Genomic DNA, 22409 nt, shown 5'->3' with positions numbered 1-22409 from the left:
AGATGCCTACAGCAGCAGTTCTCAACCTGTGGTTGAGACCCCTTTGGAGGTCAAACATTTGACCCTTTCACAGAAGTCGACTAAGACCATCAGAAAACATAGATACTTAAATCACAGTTCGTAACAGTAGTAAGATCACAGTTAGGAAGAAACAACAAAAAAAATGTTATGGTCGGGGCCACCCCAACACGAGAAGGGCGGCAGCATGGGGAGGCTGAGAACCACTGCCCCCATGCACTGGTCCATCCTGCCTGTCGCTGGGCTTCAGTTAGCGCTGATGTCAGGGATCTGAGCACCCAGACGCTTAAACACATCACTGGAGCTGACCGTTTGAGTTTTGTAGTTTACTTAGGGTTTGAGTTTTTCCCTCTAGTTTTAAAGAGATTAAAAGCTATTTGCAGTGACTTATACAATTCTTAGAGTAAGATTTGAAGAGTTCTGTGTTACCCAGGGTTTCTGACCCCCGGTGACATTCCCTCGGGCTCCTTCCTATCTGTCCCAGGGACCACCCTTCTGTTGTCATCAGAGAGCATTCCATCTTTTACATCTATTTTGGGAGTTATGTTTCTGAAGTTTTTGAGACAGAGGCTTACTGCGTAACTCCTCCTGCCTCTTGCCTTCCTAACAATAGAATTACAAATGTGTGCTACCCCAACCAAAAAACAACTATTTTCTCTGAATACTATCTTTTTGGTAGTCTTGGACCCTGTTTAGAAAGAGGTAGACAATGGCCTACCGTTAAAATGGAGCCCCAGGACCCACGTGGTGGAAGCACAGAACCACTCCTGCAAGTTGTCCTCTGACCTCTACAAGTGAGGCATGGCATGCCCCACCCCCACCCATGTGCACACACAAAAATAAAATGTAAAATAAAAACTTAAAAGGGAAACAAGTCAAATATATATTTGAAATAAATTAGGTAAGCCTGTGATGATAGTAAATTACATAAAAGTTGCAGATTAAAATTAATAACTTAAAAAAATTAAAAACTTACCCCAAAATGAAGAAGCTTTGTTGTTGTTGTTGAAGATAATGGTTATAAAAATTTCACAGAACGTGCTGTTCTCATGTTCATCTGCTGCAGTGTTTCTTGAGGATGATTTAGGAACAAAAAGAATTGTAAATCTTTGTGCTGCTTTTAATCTAGTGAGATAAATTCCCACTTTCAGGAACTTAAGGGCTTAAGTAAAGAGCTACTTAAATGCTCATTGCAACGCTGTTTCTCTTAGGAAAAAGTTGGAAGCACTCAACAGGGCCAACAGAAGAATTATGACATCCATACATGGAGCAATAGATTCTAAAGACAAAAAACCAAGGAGAACCCATAAGTTTTATCTCGAAGATTTTATTCTCAGAGTCAGATTTGTATCCTAATCTTGGAAACATTTCATGTTTATTGCAGAGTGAAGCAAATGAATCAACATAGTAATATAATTAAAGAGCAAAGACTTTAAATAGATGGGTTAGAGATACAAAAAAAAACCCAACTATGGTGTTAATTTTTAATTAGAGATGTTGCTATGCATTCATGATTTAAATATATATAATATATATATAAAAGTTAAAAATATATGTATGTATATATATATATATATATATATACATACACATTTTTAACTTTTTCCAGAGAAAGGACTTATAATCAATGTTACCCCAGCAGCAATGGACCACACCTGGTCCTCCTGCTCTCCCTCCCCTTTTCTTTTCTCTTTTATTCTTTACCGCTTTTGACACAACCAAGGCTGGTTTTGAACTTTTGATCCTCTGCCTCCGCCCACCGCCCACCCTCCCACACAAGTACCGAGAACACACCACTTCCTAAATGGCTCTCTCAAGCCAGGTGTCATGGAGAGGCCTGTGATTACAGCACGTGGGAGGTGGGAGCAAGACTGGGAGTTTGTGGCCATTCCCGATTACATGAAACCCTGTCTCAAGAAAACCGACAGCTCACATAGCATTCTCAGGCAAAAAGGATTAGTGTTCCTCGAGAAATATCAAGGGCAGGCAAGGTGTGTTAGGTCTCAGACCTGGGACAAATGGCTGAGCTGCCTATTAACATTACAAAACATACCCCGGCTGCTGGCTGCCCGTTTTCGACATCCCTCAGTCCTTACCTGTTAAAGGGTCCTCTGTACCCAGCCTACCCCCTCATCCTGAGCTCCCAGCCTGGGTACTGGGCTGGGCTTTCCCTTGCCTCTGGCCCCTATATAACTCATCTATTTTGGTTGCATCAGTCTCTTGGCCAGACTATCCCACTTGCTTAGATAGCTCCTCTCTCGCTCTCGCTCTCCCTCCCCCTCTCTCCTCAGCTGGCCCAGCTCAATCTGGCCATGTTCACTCTGGACTCTCCCAGATGTCTCTGTCTCTGCCCCCTTCTGCATTCCTCTTCGTACCTACAATAAACCTCCTCCATGCCCAGCCACAGTCATGTCTTCATCTCTCTCTTTTTTTTTCATTCAAGGTCCAAGATGAACTATAATGTTTTACTACTGTACTAGAAAGCAAAGGAATACTTAAAAGACTGTAAAAACATGGCTTCAGTGGACTCTCGCTCACCATTTTAAGTTTACTTTTTTTAAAAAATTTTGTAGTTGGGGGTATACCAAAGCATACATGGGAAGGTCAAAGAACAACTTGGGGCAGTTGGTTCCCTCCTTTCACCAACGTGGGTCTCGGGGAATTAATTCAGGTCGTCAGGCGTGGCACCCTTACCTGCAGAGTCATCTGCTGGCCTCACTTCCCATTTTAGATACAAAAATTTAAGCATCAAAATTCTGATAGGACTGATAAGGTGACTGTTGGTCTGATGTTACCAAAAAAAGGGAATCACGTCACCCATAAGTACCCCAAAAGATGGGATTGGATTGGGTTATGGGGAAGCTGGCTGTAGCTCTTCAAAATGGTCAAAACAATGAAAAAGCAAAATATTAAGAGCAGGGAATGATTAATTATTCTACACTGAGGGACTACCAGCGTACCTGCCATGCAGGTACAACCATTATTCCCAACAAGTAGCTGAAAATGCAGCAAGGGTTCAAACATATGGGTTTGAATCTGCTCTTTATATTAGATAATATTATGGAGCTATTATTGTTATGTATTTTTAAGCCAGAGAAGTAGTGTTGTGGCTTAGTGGAAAACATGCGTTTTAGTAGGGAGTGCACTCTGAAGTGTTCACAGGGAAAGTGCCTTGAAGTCTGGGCAATTTGAAACTATTGAGAAACAGAATATAGAGTGCTAAAGAGGTGGCTTGGTGGGAGAAAGCGCTCGCACAGATGCCTGCAAGACCTGAGTCCTAGCCCCAGAACCTACAATGGAAGGAGAGAAGACATACTGCAAAATTCTGCCCTGGCCTCCACCTTCAAGCTGTGGCGTGCACACCCACAGCCGACCCCACAATGATGATGGTGGTGATGGTGGTGATGGTGATGAAAAGAATATACAGAGAAACTAAGCAATTTGACGCAATAAAAGATAACAGCTGTTAGGCAGGTAGTGGCTCACACCTTCAGTCCTGGTATAGAGGAGGCAGAGACAGGTGGAGCCCCGTGTGTTCCATACTGGGCTCCGGAAGGGCCAGGGCTACATGGTTAGACCCTGTCTCAAAAACACACAAAAATAACTGTTAAGTATGTTGTTCTGTCAGTCACATTGGAAAGGTACATATTACTGCAATCCATTGCGAAGTGAGGCTGTGCGTAATGCAATTGTATTTGGTGGGTTTTTTGTGCATTTTGATTTTTTGTTTGTTTGTGTGTTTTTTTTTCTGGGGGGGAGACCCGAGACAGGGTTTCTCTTTGTAGCCCTGGATGTCCTGGAACTCACTTTGTAGACCAGGCTGGCCTCGAACTCACAGAGCGCCTGCCTCTGCCTCCTGAGTGCTGGGATTAAAAGCATGTACTACCCCTGCCCAGCTCTTTTTTTCTTGAGCCTGTTGTTACATTATGAACGCATACTTCTTGGAGTAATAAAGAAAAAGTATGCTTTATAATAGTAAACTGTGAAAATAACAGAGATTATTTCTCTGGCACACTTGTAGGACGCCTTGATTTCTCTCAGGGACGGGAACATACAGATTAAAACTCCACATTGTTCTCTACTCAGAAATGGCTCAATGGACCGGATTCTTTTGCACTGACTCCCAAACCTCTGCTTGAATCTCAGAACTACTCAAAATCTGACCCACCCTCCCCCTCTACCCTCTGCTCAGGATCCTGGAAGCCTACAATAGCAGTTCCCGCATCCACGCCTACCTCGGTCTGCCTACGGCCCAGCTGCAGCAGGCTTAACTTTTGAGGCCCAGCTCAAAATTGCCTCTCTCTCTCATGGTTTCTTTAGAGTTGGCTCTATGGTTTATCAACTTGATTACATGCTGTTCTGAGACTTGCTAGGAAGGTGCTAGTCTCTGGCCTTTCCTGTCCTAAACCACCTTCCAGAGACCCAGCAGGTACCTGTGACGCTTTTCAGTCACCTGCCATGTTTTGTGAACTGCTAGGTTGAGTAGGCAGCATTATTTTGAGGGCGACTTCCATTTGCTGGCTGAGTCTTCCTCGATGCTCAGAAGCTCCTCTTGAGTGAAGGGGAAATCATCACAGCAACTCTGTACCTGAAAAACACCGGGCTCCAGGCCAGTCTCCAGTGCCAGTTTGCCATATAGAGCCCAAGCCCCACTACAGCCGGTGAACGCCAAACATCTGAGATAGCTCTGCACAACTGACCGATAGTGGTCAGACATCATGAAGACTTGAATCACTGAGGACATTGTTGCTCGCAGATCAGAGCCTTGGGTGGGATTCCTCCAGCCTGGTAGCATGGCCATCAGAGAGCAGGCCGCAGGCAGGAAAGCGCTGCTCTCAGAACCCATGGTAGGGACAGAGGCCTCGATGGTTATGCCTACAGCAGCCCAGATGACTCAGAGCACCTTGTAGCTGGCACCGAGATCAAGTTTTTCATCATTGGTCCTCATCTTATCCAGCGAACACCACTGGCAGCCACGTTTTTTAACTGAGGGACAAATGAATTGAAGGAGCAGTTTGATATGAGTGAGTGATAACCCAAGCCCAAAGAAACCTCCAAAAGACCGTCAGTCCACAAGTAATGTCATCGAAGTCTGCACAAGATAAGGCTTGGCCTGCTTTATATTGTAACAGCATCCTGCACAGAACACAATCTGTGCTTGCTTGTATGGGACTATTTTCCATCTTGTCCAGAAGTCTATTTATACAAAGTGGCCCTTGATTCCCAGGCATGGTTTTTATGCACGAGGCACAATTTGATGTAGACCTCGGGGACAGCACTCTGAAGACGCTCATTTGTGCGCACAGTCTCTCCTGGCCAACCTTCCTGTGTTGTCCCTGTTGACTCTCACGGTTCATTGTCCAGACCATGGCTTTTCATAATCTCCTGAGACTAAATTTATTCCCAATGGAATAGAGACACAATCTCTCTCTCTCTCTCTCTCTCTCTCTGCTGCCTGACAGTCCTTTTTGCCTCTTCCCTCCTCCCTACAGAAAGTTCTGTGTCATAAGATATAGTGCACTCAATCTTCCGTCACTTGCACATGGCAAAATCTGACTTGTCATCTGTCAGCCCTCAGCCCCACAGCTCCAGGGAGGGACAAGGGGGTGGACAAGTGAGAACAAATTCCCTGGGTCTTGAAAAGGAGCCATTTGGGCAAGAGTTGGAAAATAACATCAAGGCTTTTCCTTCTAAGGCTACTTGAGTCTGCAGTTCTTCTGATCATCTGTTGTCACCTTATTTCACATCCGGAAACGCTAATTCTGGGCTTCTGGTCCCCCTTGCATTCCAGGGGAAATGCCTTCCCATTCCTCTCCAGTCCTGGTTTTTCCACCTTCCAGGAGCTCTGATTTGAAACCTTCAAAACATTACCAAGTTAGGACTAGGATTGTAGCTCAGTGGTAGAGCTGCCTGGCCAGAACATGGAGGCCCTGGGTTCAACCCCCAGCATAGCATGGGGAAGGGAGGAAAAAGAGGGAGGAGGGAAAGAAAGATAAACAAAAACCTGTTTTACATTACTAAGTTGTTTCCCATTGCCTGGCATTAACCTTCCCTAATTACCCAAGTCTCATTGTGAGCCTTTCTCTGGACTTCAGGAAGCTCTGGTGTAATCTACTGTCTATTTTACTGTGTGATGCAGAGAGCAAGTTGGGGATTCCTTGGAAAGCCTTAAATCTGCATTAATAATACCTCAGAAAAAAGACGATCTATCAATAAATTTATTTGAGTTAACACAGGTTTATTGGGACATACATCGAGTTCCCAATATTAAACTATACTCACATAGTCTGGGTCTTTGTTGCAGTGTTTGTTTGTTTGGCCTTTTCAAAGCATAGCTTGAGCTTTAACTTTGAAAGACGGAGCTGATTTTCTAACCCCAGAAGAATATAGCAGTGAGCTGCTGCCTCTACCTTCACGTGACATTTCAACTTAGGAACATATGGAGAAGAAATAGAAACTGTAAATTTCAAAATTATAACAGGAAAAGACAGTTCTGAAATCCACTTTACATAAAAATATCATTAGTGTTGATTCGATAATCTCCAGATATTATTAAATATTTGCCATTAGAGCTTTGCTATCTGGAAAAAGAACGTAGAGTGTATTTTCTTAAGACTGGATGAGTCTCGGCTGGCTGGCGTGCCTGTCGTCTTCTTCTCAGAAGACACCAGAGTACTCAGAGGAGCCAACCAACCCTCTGTTCACAAGGCCTAACGGCAGTGCTTCCACGGGGACCTTCAGCTTTAGTTTCAGTATGGTTGTAAACGTCCGGTAGCTAGCTAGCCAGCTCATTCTGAAAGTGGCGGAGAGCAGATGACAAAGCATGGAGGCTGGCCCGGCACACATGTGGCACATGAATGCCGTGTCATGGTTCTGGATACTTGTCTTATCTCACTTGATCATTGGGAACCCACCAAGTACAGGCACTGTTCTTTACAGATGAGGAAACCCAAAGAATAGAAAAATAATAACTAATAAATCATAATAAACTTACCCCGTGTCGCACGGGTCACTGGCTATAAGAGTCAGATTCACTGCCCAGGAGCCTCAGAGTTTTCAATGTCACACATTAGTGCCAGAAGGAGTTCCACAGCCCCTCTCTCACACACACTTGGGAAGGATGATCCTACCCTGCATGATGGCAACGGGTTTTTATGAGAGGAGCCAGGTGAGAATGGCTAAGGGTGTGAAAGGGACATTAGTAAAGACTTAAAAATAAATTTTTAAAACGTTTATTTATTTAAGTATTTTATGTATATAAGTGCTCTGTCTTCATGTACATCTACACGCCAGAAGAGAGCATCAGATCTTATTACAGATAGTTGTGAGCCACCATGTGGTTGCTGGGAATTGAACTCGTGACCTCTGGAAGAGCAGACAGTGCTCTTAACCTCTGAGCCATCTTTCCAGCCCTGAAAAATAAAATTAAAAAAAAAATTTTAAATGTTGAAATGACAGGTTTGAGATCACCCAATGAGGCAAGAGGGGGAAGGAAGGGCTATCAGCATATCCGTGAGTATCACAGGCCTTGCTATTCTACCTTCTATTTCCAATTAAAAAAAAAAAAAAAAAACGACTCCCTTCTAGGGACAGTTTCTGAACTCCTAAAAACGATCTCCAATGGGACCAGAAACCAGAGAATAATGATGTGCTGAGCACCCAGGAGAGGCACAGTCCCACCCTTGACAGGCCAAACTTTGTCTCACCTCTTCGGTACTGCTAAGAATGGAAGCGTAATGATTGGGTGAAGGAAGGCTTAACAGACACCCAGTGAAGAGCCCTTTACCCTCCCAAGTCCCTACTGCCTGGGCCAGGAAGGAGCTCTAGCCCAGCTGTGGAGAGACAGGTGGGGTGGGCCCGCTAATGTCGGCCGGAATGTGGGTGTCTTAGCTGGAGCAGCCTTTGCTTCGCTGCAGTCTAGAAGTTACAGGCTAAAGCACCAGGTCTGGGCTGAGTGGACTTTTGGCCCACAGGCAGCTAGAGGAGGAAATTCTGTCCCAGACTCCTTGCTCCTCTTCTGGGGAGCCAAACCCATTACCCTGGCCCCCGTCACCCAATCATGATGACAGTCTCTAGCATCAGAATTAAAATTTGCCAAACACCCACTTTGCTGAGAATAGAGAACTCATCTCAGGCTCAGAAATGACCTCATGATTCATCTTTGACATTTCAGAATCATTTTCAAAGATTTCTATTAAGTCACAGAACCGAGAGGCGAAGGGAACAGTCGATTCGTTATGCCTTCTCTCTCTCTGCTTTTATCTGAGGGTGGTCTGTTTTCTGAAAACGGATGGAGCAACAGTAATTGTTTGCTTGAAGGCTGTATCCAGAACCTAAATTTAAAAATCAGATTTGTCCTCATGGAAACTAATGATCTGTCCACCTGTGGATATATAGACTTCTGCTCAGAAGACTGGCAAGTGGACATTTTTTTTTTTTTTAAGAGTCCCATTTGTCTTACGTTGTGCCCAATAATTCAAAGCTATTCAGTGTATTTTCCTGAGTCAGGAGCCGGTGAAATGAAAGTGTCACAACAGTCAGCAAGAAGGATGAGCAAGATCAATATGAATTGCAACGGCTGGGGCGGTTCCAGGGATGTTAATTTGGCATTGCATGCCTGTGAAGGGCCACGTTTTCAGAGAATCGTCTCATGCTGGACTTAAATGCATACAGGAGAACCTCCCTGGACCCAAAGGTGTCCAGGAAAGGATGCCAGAAGGGATGGTCTCTCAAAGCCTGCTAGTGCCAGGACCTGAAGCCCCAGGCTGCACTTAAATCACCCTTGGAGGCCAGAGTGCTGGCTGTGGTTTATCTCGTTTGCATCATTTCTTTGATGGGGATTAGTGTGGCAAAGTGTAAAACTGTTGAATGCTTGGATAATTTTTATTGCATCTGTCTGCCTGGGTTGAGGTGCTTCAACACTATAGGATGTGTGACTTGTCCGTGTGGGTTTTACTGACTTCTTTTCAGAAGACAGACAAGAGGGGGCTTCTTAGGAGACGAATCTGTCTCGGGCAATAATTTGGAATATTGAAACTGAGACCTGACTTAATCAGTCCCCAGTACACAATTGAAATTTCCTTTTTTGTCAAGCACATGAATTAGCATAAGGAACATTTTCCTTCACCCATCTTCAAAACAGCTCAAATCTCAAGCAGCAAACCAACCATTTAAAGGCACTGATTTGAAAGTGCCCCCTTTCATAGATAGCTTTGAGCATGAGCTATTTACTAGTCATCAAATTACGTATGGGTCAGAAATGTGTTCTTGTCATAATATGCTCCAACGACAGACTCAGAAATGCAGTCTCTTCAATTTGGCCTACAGCATAAGTGTCATTAGCTGCAGTGCTGTGCTGAAGCCGGTACTCCCATCAAAATTTCCCTGACCACAGAGCGAGCTGAGTGGCAGGCACAAGATGCCCCCGAGCAAGCGTCCATCTGCCTGTCCTGCATCTGTGCTTAGCAAAGGTGACCACCGGCCCCTGACACCCAAACCTCTTCCATTTTCCACAGAGCTCCTGTGAGGAGGATTCTTTAAGTGAACCAAGATCGTGTACCAAAGTGGCTACGGGGAAGTGTGAGCCCAGACTTCCAGCCATTGACCAGACACCTGTCAAGCAGAAACACAAAAGTACCATGACCCCAAAGAAGCTGGAGAAAGTGAGCCCCAGCAAGCCCCCTCCAGGTGAGTGGTTTCCTTACTGAGATCTACAGCTAACGACCACAACCAGCAGGGAGTGGGGGACTGGATAACCCCAGGGCCTGCCAGTGGCCAGTTAGCCCTTGAAAGGCCAGTGAACCTGCACAGATGGAAAATTTGATTTCTCAATAGAGTGTGCTCCCATATCTTCAGGCCCAATTTTCCACTTCCTGTGCCACTCCTTACACACGCTGCCTTTTCATCTTTGTCACGGTTCTTGGGGTGGTGGTTGGGGGGGTGAGTGATAAAGGCGTTTGGCCCCAGGTATCAAGTTTTATGACTTAAGCCAAGAGGAGCTTTCAAAAGCATCTGAATGACATAATTTACAGCCAAGAACCAGAGTAATAAAGTCCTCTAGGTCAGGGGCTGTCCTCTCAGGGAGAAAGGGAACTTGACAAACCCTCCCTTTTGTGTGGTTGGTAAATAATTCACTCTTATGCTGCCTTTGAAGCAAAGGCCAGTCTTCTGCTTGGGGAAGGTGAGACTCACTATCTAGCAAGAAGCTCAAATAGAGGGAAAGTTGAGAATGCCTCCGGCTAGTCCCTTCAAAGCCAACATCTGTGGGACAAAACTGTGTCCTCTGGGAACCACGTGTAAATTGGGGTAACTGGGCGGAAAGGTTTGCCTCCTGGGAAAGGACCCAAACTAACTGCTGAACACTTCATAAATAGCAAATACCGTGCCATCCATTAAAATCCCAATCACAGTTTCTTCCTAATCCTAAATAGCTGCTGTCACCCACCTGGTTAGGTCGGGATGCATTTGTAGAAAATGGCTCCTCTCACTCAGATTAACATTTTCTTGCCTTAATGAAAGAACCAAGACCAAACTGACTCCCAAAGTGCTGTCCTCTCGGGCAAAGCGCCAACACTTCCGCTCCTTATTTCATAGTGGTAGGAGGAGAAGGAGGAGCATGGGTGAGGGCCAGGGATGGGCACACGGCGACATGCTCCAAGTCAGGTTCTCTCTCGTCTGAAAGACTCTTAGTAGGAATTATGTTTTTAATTCAGCTCTCTTAAAGCCAGACCAGAGCAGGGGAGTGAGGTTACCCTGCAAATACCATATTGAATTTTGAGGTTGGGTTTTAATCGCCATACTCTGAGGGTGAAACTCCAATTGTGCAACTCCATCCATCCAGGATAATACCTAGTCCCCTCACTAAAAACCTGTAGTTGTTTGCTTCGTCATCTGTGGATACAAGTCATGAAAATGAACCTTCGAGGTCCACTCTATGACTTGGCTTGTCTGATTAATAGCACAGATGTTTTTCAGACTGAGCAAGCTTCACGTGGAACTCAGCACCGACAAACGGGGAAGTAATTCACTTTCCAGTCTATAAAACATCAAACCCACCAGGGTTTAGGCAAGAGATCCAAGTGGGTGGAAGGATATCTTTTTCACCAGACAGGAGACGTGACATGCATTTTCAAGCCACCGTCTTTGTCATCCTGTTATGTTGTAGTACTATGCAAAACCCACAGAGCTGTGAGATGGATGGGGCCAGCCGCCCAGACAGCTCAGTGGTCTTGGAGGTTAATATCAGTGCCCTGGAGGCTGAGTGAGGGGGTACAGCAAGCTGAGAGGTCTGTGGCAGAGTGTTTGCTCACCGTGCACAAGGCCCCAGGTTAAAAGGAGAGGGACAGGAGAAGAGAAAGAGGGTCAGACTGGGTGCAGTGTGCACATCTGTAATCTCAGAACTCAGGAGGCTGACGTTGGAGGATCACAAGTTCAAGGCCAGTCTGGGTTACATAGTAAGACCTGGTCTCAACAAGAAGAGGATGAGGAGAAAAAAGAAAGCTAGATAAAAAGAAATCACTGGTGGGGCCACAAGCCATTGGTTTAATGAGTGTTGACTCTTCTGATTCCTAATTAACAAAGTGAAAGCTTAAAGATTTAAGCTGAGTCTGCTGAAGAAAAATTGGGAGCTGGGGGCTGGCGATAGTGCATCGTTTAGTTCAGATAAATACCTGCTCTGACAGAAAAGAGGATTTGGTTCCTGGATTATCTGAATTCTGGTCTAACTCACCAGCTGAATCCAGTTTCCCGCTTCACGTTTCTAAACAATTTAGGGATGAGCCAAAGTTGGTATTATGTCACTAAAACTAATTTCCACATTAGACTTAAGCAAGATGGAAGCACAAGACACAGCAAAGCCCCCCCTTTGTGATGTCTACCTTCCCAGTTAGCCCTCCCATGCTGTGCTGTCAGGCTCTCCCAACTAAAAACTGTAACTTGAAAATCTGGCTTGCAGCCAGGTACAGTGTCTCACGCCGGTAAACCCCAGCACTCGGGAGGCAGAGGCAGGTGGATCTCCGTGAGTTCAAGGCCAGCCTGGTCTACAGAGTGAGTCCAGGACAGCCAAGGCTACACAGAGAAACCCTGTCTTGAAAAGCCAAGGGGTAGGGGGAACTGGGGTCTGGCTTGCTTTCTCCTAACTCAGTGTGATGACGACCTATATCACAGAATCTTGCTGTATGAGCTGAACCTAGAAACCCAGACATGGCTGCTGACAGTCTCGGCCACTCAGTGCCCTCTACAAATAGCTATCTCACAGAGAAGACCCCACACTCACTGCCCCCCACAGGCCGCCCGAAGGAGATCATATGTTCCATGCAGCTATTCCTGGGCAAGCTGGCCCCAGTGTTTCCCTTCAGCCCCCTCAGAATGGTGGTAACTGCTGCTCACGTGACAGTGCTTTGGAGATAAAACTTCTGGACTCTCACCCAGGACCCCATTCACTCTAGATGAATAAGAAGGAGTTTCTCTGTTCCTCCGTTCTGTCTTCTGTAAAATGGAGGGGCCAGAAGTAGGAACAGAATCTGTGTGCTGGGTTAAATGTAAAGACTTGGAGATCGATATGTGCTCAGCTGCTGACCATTGCTGAGCGCTCAGCGGGTCGTGGCCTTTGTCATCGAACACAGGAGACTCAGAAACATCATTTTCTGTGCCTAACGCCTGCCCTCTCTGCCCTCTGAACGTTTACTTTCTTCACAAGAGTTGGAGGTGGATCTTCAAAACTCTTTCACAGGGGGCTGGAGAGATGGCCTGATGGTTAAAAGCACTTGGGTTCCACAGCCAGCACCTACCTGCACGGTGCCTCACAACCCTCCTTAACCTCAGTTCCAGCTCCAGTGCCCCCTCTGGCCTCTTTGGGCACCATACATGCACACAGTGCGCAGATGAAAGACTCACGTAGAATAGACAAATCTGAAGGGAAAAAACTAATATCTCACCCACACTTTACTACATTCCGAACTTCCAAGCAAGAACACCGAATAGGAAAAGATGGATAATCAGACTTCGTTCCCCAAACCAGAAATATTCATTCTCTCCAACAAGACACGGAAAGTTTAGGCAGTATATCAAGGCGCAGCTGGCCGTGACGTGCATTGGGTTCAACAGCTCTCCTTGAAGGTGAAGCCTGGTGTAGAATGAGAAACAAACCTGGCCGGGTTGCACAGCAGTTCAGAATTCTGTGAGACACAGACAGATCCACAGACCCCAGAAGCACAGGGGCACAGGGCCCACGGAGAGGCTGTTTGTGCCTTCGAGGACCTGCTTGCTCCACTAAGACCTTTCCCAGCCCTTGCCCAGCTTGGGAAGGAGCTGAGTCTCCTTCCCAGGACGTAGAGAAGCACCTGGAGGTCGCCGTAATGCCTGGGGTCCTGCAGCGCTTCTATCCCAGGGCAGGGCCTGTGGCAGCCCACCAAACCTGCTCTGTTTTCACCTGGAGCCTGAGCACAGCCTCCTCATGTTATGTTCCAGGAAAATGGATCTGGATGTAGTCCCGGGAGCCTGCTTCCAAAAGCCTGCCCTTTAAAACAAAGCCAAGTGCTCGGAAATGCTCCTCGCTCATTATTAAGTTCCTTGAGCAGTCATTACCAGATTCAGATAGGTGGGAGGAGCGAGACCCAGCATGCCTTACATGGCTTATCTTGGAGACCTGTGCTTGTAAAATTCAGCAAAAGCAGTGAATTCAGGTTTTAAGAGATAAAAGTCTAAAATAGCTGTGGTTGCTTTTGGATTAGGAAATGTTTATTTAAAGAGCAGTGTGGAAGAGGAATCTCAGGGCAAATCCTAAATCTTCATAATTTGCCTTGCAAGTAAATGCTATTGAAGATTTTCTCAGAAAGGCCAAGGTTAATGGGTTTCTCAGCAAGTCCAGCTGGTGCCCGACAACTTCCCAAGCTGTCTGTCCAAGCCAGGGGAGAAAAAACCCAAAACAAAAACAATATAAATGAATATATTGGGTTCTCCCCTTGCTTTACAGAGAGATACCCAAATTCTCAGCCCATTCTTGCTGATTGTAATGACATCATGGCTCAGAATGATAGCTCCACTCTAGAGCCCTACAGAAGTCAAGCCAGCAGCCTCCCTGAACTCGGTGCCTTCGTCAGGAAGAGGGGGCTGCAGTCTAGCCCACTTTCCCAGGTAGCAAGCAGGGCTAAGTTGATGGGTATTAGCAGTGCCCCGGGATAATGTTGGTCCCAGTTGATGAAGCCTGCTCCCAGACAGCCTGCGGCTCTAGGGTTGGCAGCTCTCTGAGAACACTGCCTGGCCAAAGAAACTAGCTTGAGATGTGAGAGGCATTATGACTTAGTTATAAAATGTCAGTTTGTCAGTGAAGTCACCCCTCCACCCAGCACCTTTAGGAACACGGCCAGGCCAGTAAGTTTCACACTGACAGTAGCTACAATATGAAGACCAGTCAAGAGACTGAGGGAAGCCAGATGCAGCTGAGGGGCCCAGTGAATGAAGAGAGATCCAAGGAGAAAGGGGAATGCCTTTGCTTGGAACAAACGCTGAGGGCAAGGGCAGCGGTGAATTAACTGTCAGCTTGGCACAAACTTGAACTACCTGGCAAGAGTCTCAGTGAGGGCTTGTTGGGGTGAGGTTGACCTGTCGGTGTCTGTAGGGGACTGTCTTGGTGTAGGAAGACTCAGCCCCCCGAGGAGAGGCACGTTCCCTAGGCATTAGGTCCTGAACTGTGTGAGCGTGAAGCCAAGCCGAGCACAAGCAAGCAACCAAGTGGGCAAATATGCGCCCGTTTCTCTCCGTTCCTGACTGTGATGATACGACTATCCGCCCCGAGCTCTTGCCCCTGGACCCTCCCCATTAGGGACTGTAACTTGGCTATGTCAGCTAAAATGTGCCCTTTTCCCCTGGAAGTTGTTTCAGGGTGCTTTATTATGACAACAGGAATGAAGCCAGGACAGAGGGATTGAAATGTTTGAGGATGTGCGCTTGGGAGAACTTGGTGAGTTAGTTGTGTGGATCAGAACGAAAAGAGAAATCAAGGAGAACTCAGATAACCATCCAGGAAAACCAAGACAGCGGAGGCAGCTTTGCCTCAGGAAGCATTCTCTGATGTCACCTCCACAAGGTGTAACCTGGACAGCGAGGCGGAAAGGCCAGGAAGCCCCTGGATATCCAGGCCTAATCGAGCACTGCCCACTGCTGGTAGGACCCCAAGGACCTTAGGGAGCAAGTGATGGTTGAAACTGGACAGGAATGACGGAGGACGCATAAAGGAAGACGGGAAGACAATTACACTTAGAAAAAATGTGAGACATACAAACTGCCCCACTAAATACTTAGGAGGGGACAGCATGTGTCTGTGCTCCCTGGCAGGACATCCTTGAGCCTCCATTGGACTGAGACCCTCTGCTGTGGGTGATGTTTCCTTTCAGATGCTTAAGTTTTCATCAATTTTAGAATCACAACTGATTTTGGCTGCAGCAAGCATTTGGCTTGCCTGGTGACAAGGCTCACTGAGAGGGGGGTACCTCACTGAGGCCCCAACTGTTGGCTTCACATAGTTATAATGAATTACCTGAGGTGGCTGACTTATGAAACATTTGTTTGGGGGCACTGGGGAGCTGGCCCAGTGTGATAAGAGCCTGATGGCCTGAGTTGAATCCCAACAACCCACATGGAGAAAACAGATTCCTGCAAGTTGTTTTATGACCGACACACGCACACACGCACACACACACACACACACACACACACACACACACACACACACACGAGTATTGTTGTAAGTTTACAAAGTTTATTTTGGTTCATAGTTTTGGAGGTTTCGGCCCAAGGTTATGTGGACCCGTTGCTTTGGGGCCTTCGGTGACATCACACATCATGGCGGGAGTAGCTGTTGGGACCAAACTGCTACCTCATGGTCAGGGAGCAAAAGAGGAAGGGGCCAGGGTTTCACAATCCTCTCCTTTGAGAACACACCTAGGTTGACCAGAGGACCGCCCACAAGACTCTGCCTCCCAGGAGCCCCATCCTGAGCCCTGAACTGTGAACACACAGACCTTTAGGGGGCTGTAATACAAGCCCTAGCGGCATCTGAATGTCAGGAAGCAGAGCTCAGTGCCGACCTGAGCAAGGTACGTAGAGGAGTCCCGGGGCAGAGGGTCAGGCATCCTTCCCTGAGGCCTTGCTCACCACGCACTAAAACTTCCTGATGCCCTGAGTAAGGGTGAGCGGAGACTTTATTTCTAGAACGGTCCCATGCAGTATTCACAGGGCTGGTCTAGAGAGGAGCGAGGTGGCAGACAGCAGAACCCACTTGCCTCATACTGTAGATAAGGAAACAGGTTCGGATTCAAGGTGACCCGGCTGGCTGGTGGCAAGCGTGAGGGAGCCTCTCTGAATCCTGACTCCATCAGGCACACAGACCCTGCCTCCGGCGAGGCTGGCAGTTAGGAGCGTGAGGTTAGCAAACAACTCATTAATTTCACTTGGACCCCTCTCTAGTCCACCTGCCTTCCCACCCCTCCCAACCCCCCATGAGCTTGGTTCTTCTCTGTCCTTGTGAGCCCAGCAGGGTCTCTGCTTCTTTCTCCTCTCCCCGGCTAACCCTCTCCAGCAGAAAGGCCAGGTTAGGGCATGCCCGAAGTCTCCTACCAGGGTGGGCATCTGGAGAACCAGGGGAGAGAACCTACCAAGGGGAGACCCCGCGGGCCACCATCTGTTGCTGCCAGAACAGCTCATTTGGCTGGCTGTGGGAGATGGGACACAGCAGAAGCTGCCTCAGGATGCTCTCAGGAGCTCACCTGGGGAGCGCTTTCCTACATCTGCCAGGGCTGCCCGAAACTGTCAACCTGGAGACGCTTTGAAGGTGATGCCACTTTGGATGGCTCGCTCCTGGATGACTCAAACCTGAGCAAGAAGCCTTCTGGGCAGGAGCCAGGTCCACTTACACCTGTGACAGACAAACACAGCACTCCCTGCCCCCAAAGAACATTTTTTTGAGTTTTTGTTCATTCACAGACTTTTTTAAATGTCCTTTCCCGTGAATGCTGCTTCCTGACTGCTCTTTTTCTTTTGTGCAGGTGACAGCAGCGAGCAGCCCCTGTTCTGTGTTGAATATTCCCCTTACTGCTCCATCTTTGCTTTCTCCCCCGTCCAGCAGCCCAACACCAATTACTGCTGCCTCCTCCTGCCTCTAGTTCCACCTGCCTCCCAAGGGGCCCAGGGCCCCACCCTGCCCCAGGGCCCCACCTTCCCTCCTGTCACCTTCCCCCCCTCCACCGCCCCATTTGCAACCCTACCAACCACCTTGCCTGAGTCCCCAGCCTCCCTCTGCTACTTCCCCATCTCCCAACCTACTCCGGCTGAGACCCCTGTGCTGTGCCTACCAGGCCCCAGAAGGCCCAGTAAAATTTACCTCATGTGGTAAGTCACCCCTAGTGAGGCACGCGGCACAGAAGAGTCAGGGAGAGGGGGACAGCAGAAGGCAGGTGGACAGAAGCAGGGCCACAGCAACACCAAGTGGGTGTGGTGTGCAGGGAACAGGAAGAGGAGACAGCGCTGACATTTCCCTTGCGATGAACATCTACTAGTGATAAAGGAATGAATGGCCAATAAAATCCCATCGTCTCTGGAGATGCCTCTGATTTCTGAGCTCTTCTGTCAGAACGTCACAATCACAAACCAACAGGCTCTTCTGGGTCTGATGACATCCTTAGCCAGGGCTTTCCCCAAGAGGGCAACGCCAGGCCAGTGGTTCCGAAAGCACACACTCTGAAACTGAAAAATCTAGCCAGCACCATGCTGAGGAGGGAGGATTAAAGGGCACAGGCGGTATTTATGGTTCCCTTTGCTGCCTACTTATTAGGCCTTGCAGTACAAAAAAAAAAAAAAAAAAAAAAAAAAAAAATCCCACCTCCTGAGTTCCAAAATAAAACATATTTATGGTACATAATTAGGCCTTAATTAAAATCTCCTCTGGTGTGTGAGACAACATACAGTTCTAGCACACTCAAATAGGCAAAGAGACGCGACCTATTATTTGCGCCATACAGAAAGCTGCCTATTAGACCCAGGCAATGCCGGCTCTTACAGCAAAGCTGTAATTCTTTCCATGAGCCAAACGGAGCAATAAGCTTTCCAAAATGGCATCTCATGGTGGAACCTTGGTTCCTCTTGAGCACCACGGATAGCAGGGAAGGTGGTAGTGGGAGAGGCAGAGGTTCAGGGATATATTTTCCTCTCTTTAGTTTTCAGTGTACCCAAACAAGCACTGGCCGTGTACAGCAGGTTGGCATGAGGAACTGGGCAGTTACCAGGTGCATGAACTTGGCACAGCACTTGAATGGCCTTGATTCTCAGTTGTCAGGGTCTTGCATAAATATTCTACTCCCCCCCCCACTTTCCTGATCAAATGATGAACTGCTCCCAATGAGAATTCCCAGGCAATTTCAAGACAACTGAGGCGGAAACATTTCGTATAACAGCTATTTGGTTTCTGGGCTCCTGGCTGCTCAGGTCCTGGAAGAAGGCATGGACTGTCTGGTGTCCAGAACAAACTACATGCTTTCCTAAACCCACTGGCATACGAGATAGAGTTCCCTGGCAACTATGTTCTCTGCTTTGCCATCAGGTGTGGGGGGCCTGTCTCCCAGTAGAGCTGGCTTAGATATCCTTCTTGATTAATGGGTACACTGTGACATCTCGAGGGCCCGTCCTAGAAAGGTCCCAGCACTGTGCCCACATAGGTGAGGGGATCAAGAACCCAGTCTACACAGTACCTGGAGCTCCTAAATCCGTGTACATAAACTGTATCATTGAGGTTACCTCCTCTGCGACTGTAAATGCATGTGGCAGAGAAAGCCACATCTCCCATGAGTTTGATTTCTTTTGAATCTCAAGGCAGAGGTCCACAGAGCAGCCATATTAGAACATAGCCGTGTAGGTCATGACCAATGTCTTACTCATCCTTGTGAACCCTCAGATTATCATAGAGCCAAGACACGGAGGTTTTTGTTGAACAGGTTATAATAAATGGAGTTACTATTTGCCTTTGGGATTTGGGGGTGGGGCGTGCAAGAAGGCTTGTGGGAATCAACAAGGAACAGGAACAAGAGCTGCTGAATAAATTATTACCCTGTGAAATCAATGTAACAATGAGTTTCAGCGTTGTTGCAGAAATGACTTCCAATTTACCACTGTCAAAGTACTATATGCTTTATGAATGAAGCATCTGCCAGTTCTAATAGCTAATAGGCCCCAGACACAGTCAGGCCACGTGTGTATATTATTGCTAAAGGTTACAGTAAGCTAAACAAGATGAGAATCACGCCATTTTAAAACTGCAGAAAATGAGGCTCAGACTGCCAAAGGCTCTGGCTCTGCTAACGGTGGTGCATTTTTCACCAGTAAGCTTGGTTTAAAAAGGCTTGTGTATGTGTGTGTGTGTATGGGTATGTGTGTGTGCATGTGTGCGTCTGTTGATACATACATACACCATGTGTGTTCAGGTGCCCACAAAGACCAGAAGAGGGTATCAATCTCCTAAATCTGAAGTTAACACACGGTTGTGAGGTTCCTAATGTGGGTGCTGGAAACCAGATATAGTTCCTTCAACCACTAAGTCATCTCTTCAGCCCCAAATTTTCAGCTTCATTACTTCAGTTTGTTGAGAACTCAATTAAAAAAAAAAAAATAGTAACAGTTTGGGCAGTCACTTACGATATCCGATGCCTTGAGTAAAGAGAGCAGCTTTCTGAACATCAAAAGTAACTTTTAGATCAAATGAGTGCTTTAATTTAAAAATTAATTTTAATTTTAAAGTTCCCCATAGTTTGGGCTGAAGGCATCTTCTTAAGTCCTGCCAATCATTCTAGGCAATTATCATTAGTCTTGGACCATCGCATGCAACATGCAGGCTGGCTAAGAGACCAGCTTCCTTAAGGAATTTACAGTCTACTGAAAGGGAAAAAAAGTTTCCAGTATTTAAATATTAGAGATGATTAAAAAGCAGTAATAATGGCTTTGGAACAGGCAGCGTCAAAGCACTAGGCAAACATAGAACCAGACCTTGAAGGCTCTTTGGTTGGCACTGGCTGTGGAGGAAAGGCCCTGTGGAAAGAAGGGTCTCTCCCCAGAGCGATGGATGGAGCAAGAGTGGGTGTCAGAACTGTGTGACTTTCTACCTCCCAAGATGTGGAAGACGGTTGACTCACCTGCTGATGATCACAAAAAAACAAAAACAAACACAAACACAGTTCTCCTGAACCTTTGGGTCAGGTCCTAACCTAATGGACTTGGCCCAGGCCTGCCTATTGTTTCAGCTCTTTCTCTGCCTCAGTTTATAAGAACATGACCAGTGTCTGAGCGGGCCAGCGAGATGGCTCAGTGGGTAAAACGCTTGCTATGCGAGCCTAACAACTTTAGTTCAATACCCAGAACCCAGGTGAAGGTGGAAGGGGAGGGCTAATTGCAAGAACTTGTCCTCTGACTTCCGTGTGCCAGCTACACACACACACACACACACACACACACACACACACACACACACACACGCACTAATGATAATACAGTGATACAGGTTGAAAAGAAGAATCCTAGCACTTGTGCCTCTGTTAGCTGAGAGGTGAGAAGCAGATCTCTGCAAGGGCTGAGGAGAGGGACGAGGCTCTGGTGAGGGAGAAGCCTCCGGCCTCAACCAACACAACCCTGGGTGCTGAGACCCTACCATACCCTCCCTTGGCACCATCCTTCCAGTCCCCTCTGAGAGAACGCAGGTCTCCTCACACCCCACACTCTCCCAGGGACACATTTCTGGGGAACTTCTACTCTCCTCCCCCTCTCTGGCCACAGCCTCGGCATCTGTTTGCCCTAAGTTGACCCAGTGCCAGCATCAGCTCTCTTCTTCCGGGAGTCCCCTGAGGGGCATGACCCTCTGCCTTAAAGCACGGAACCCATGGCCACCTTCTCCTGGGGCCAAATAAGTTGGCCTAATCACTGGATTAAATTGGGTTTCGCAGGATGCCAAGGAGAACTGTCATGCCTTCCTGAGTCTGGGTGGAAACTATTACCACAACCACAGACTACACTCAGGAACGTAAATCCAGTTGTCTTCACGTGCCAAGAAAGCCTGGGCTCTCACACACCAGTCAGGGGTCTGTCCCAGCCTCACCCCTGTGCTGCCTGCTGGCTACATCTATTTGCGAACTATCTTGAGTCTTCAAAAGGAGGGATGAGCCAGGAAAATTCTCTCCGGGGATGTAGCACAGATGTTGATGATTTAACTGCTATGTGAGCCCGAGAACAGAACGCGTGGAGATGCGTGGAAAATAAACTCTTCCCACATTCACGTGCACTGAGGCTGAATACATGTAAAGCCACTCACCCCTACCCGTGCCAGCTAGAAGCCTGGCTCCAAACGAGAACTGTGAGGAAAGTGTTCACTGGGGACTTGGTCCACGGTGGTCGCTGTCTTCCACGGAGGTGGGTGGGCATGTGTAAGGAAAAGGAAACCTCCTTACAGGTCTTAATATCCAACAAGTGGGCATAGATACACAGCTGCAAAATGCATTATGATTCAAACCCCGGTGAGCATAACCATCGGGCATCCCGAGAGCTGCCTCAGCAGCGTAGCACCTATGACTAGGAAGAGGTAAACTTTATGGCCAAAGGAAAGAGGAGCTGGAGAGATGGCTCAGCTGTTAAGAGCACTTGATCTCCCCGGAGGACACGAGTTCAGTTCCCAGCACGCACATCAAGCGGGACACAACCTGTAACCCCAGTCCCAGGGTACCTGACACCTCCTTCCGGCCTCCACAGGAACCACAAAGACCCGGACTCAGACACATAGATTTTTTTTTTCCTTTTATATGATAAAAGAAGATCCTTTGTACCCCCTGCTCCAGGAATGACAGATTTTATGAAGCCTTGTGAAGTAGTCATATTTCCATATAACTGGTAGGGAAACTGAGGCTTGGAGAGATGTGCCAGAGCTTTCGTGGCTACAGAGGTTGACCCCTTTGTAGATTTCAAGCCCATCTCTTCTCTGACCTCCTGGCTTGATGCTCTTAATTCTCCACCCCCACCCCACCCCCGCCCCCACATACGTGCCACCTTCTCCCTCCTTTGGTGATTTTTTTTTATACAGAAAGTGTTTATCTGTTTTTTTTTTTAAATTATTGAAAAGCTTTTGCACCTTTCAGCGTCACAAGCACCAAAGATTTTATCAAGGAAGAGGAGGCCAAATCTGGGGAGATTGACAGTCAGCCCAGAAATGCACGGCCCGAGATCATGCGGAGAGAGAAGCAGACAGAAACTCCAGCTGTCAGTGAAGGCACCGGCAGTCCTGGGACCAGGTAAGGACTGTGGCTGCCACCGTGGTCCTCGGGGAAGACGGGTGCGCGCTGCTACCGCGTGGGTTACTTGTGACTTTC

At 47.3% G+C, this 22409-nt stretch overlaps 1 protein-coding gene across 3 annotated transcripts in view; it reads left to right on the top strand.

The window, feature by feature from the left end:
* Marchf10 (membrane associated ring-CH-type finger 10) overlaps window positions 1-22409 on the top strand; it is an 85142-nt gene that overhangs the window by 29914 nt on the left and 32819 nt on the right. For all 3 annotated transcript variants that reach the window (XM_055592598.1, XM_055592599.1, XM_055592600.1), the window contains 2 exons: window positions 9534-9705; window positions 22179-22331. In XM_055592598.1, coding sequence (XP_055448573.1) covers window positions 9534-9705; window positions 22179-22331 — 325 coding nt within the window. The remainder of the gene's footprint in view (window positions 1-9533; window positions 9706-22178; window positions 22332-22409) is intronic.

The sequence above is a fragment of the Psammomys obesus genome, unplaced genomic scaffold (genome assembly GCF_907164565.1).
Source record: "Psammomys obesus unplaced genomic scaffold, mPsaObe1.curated_primary_1811, whole genome shotgun sequence".
In the NCBI taxonomy this organism is placed as follows: Eukaryota; Metazoa; Chordata; class Mammalia; order Rodentia; family Muridae; genus Psammomys; species Psammomys obesus.
Note: the sequence above shows the minus strand (reverse complement) of the source record. Positions and strands in the feature narration are given on the sequence as shown.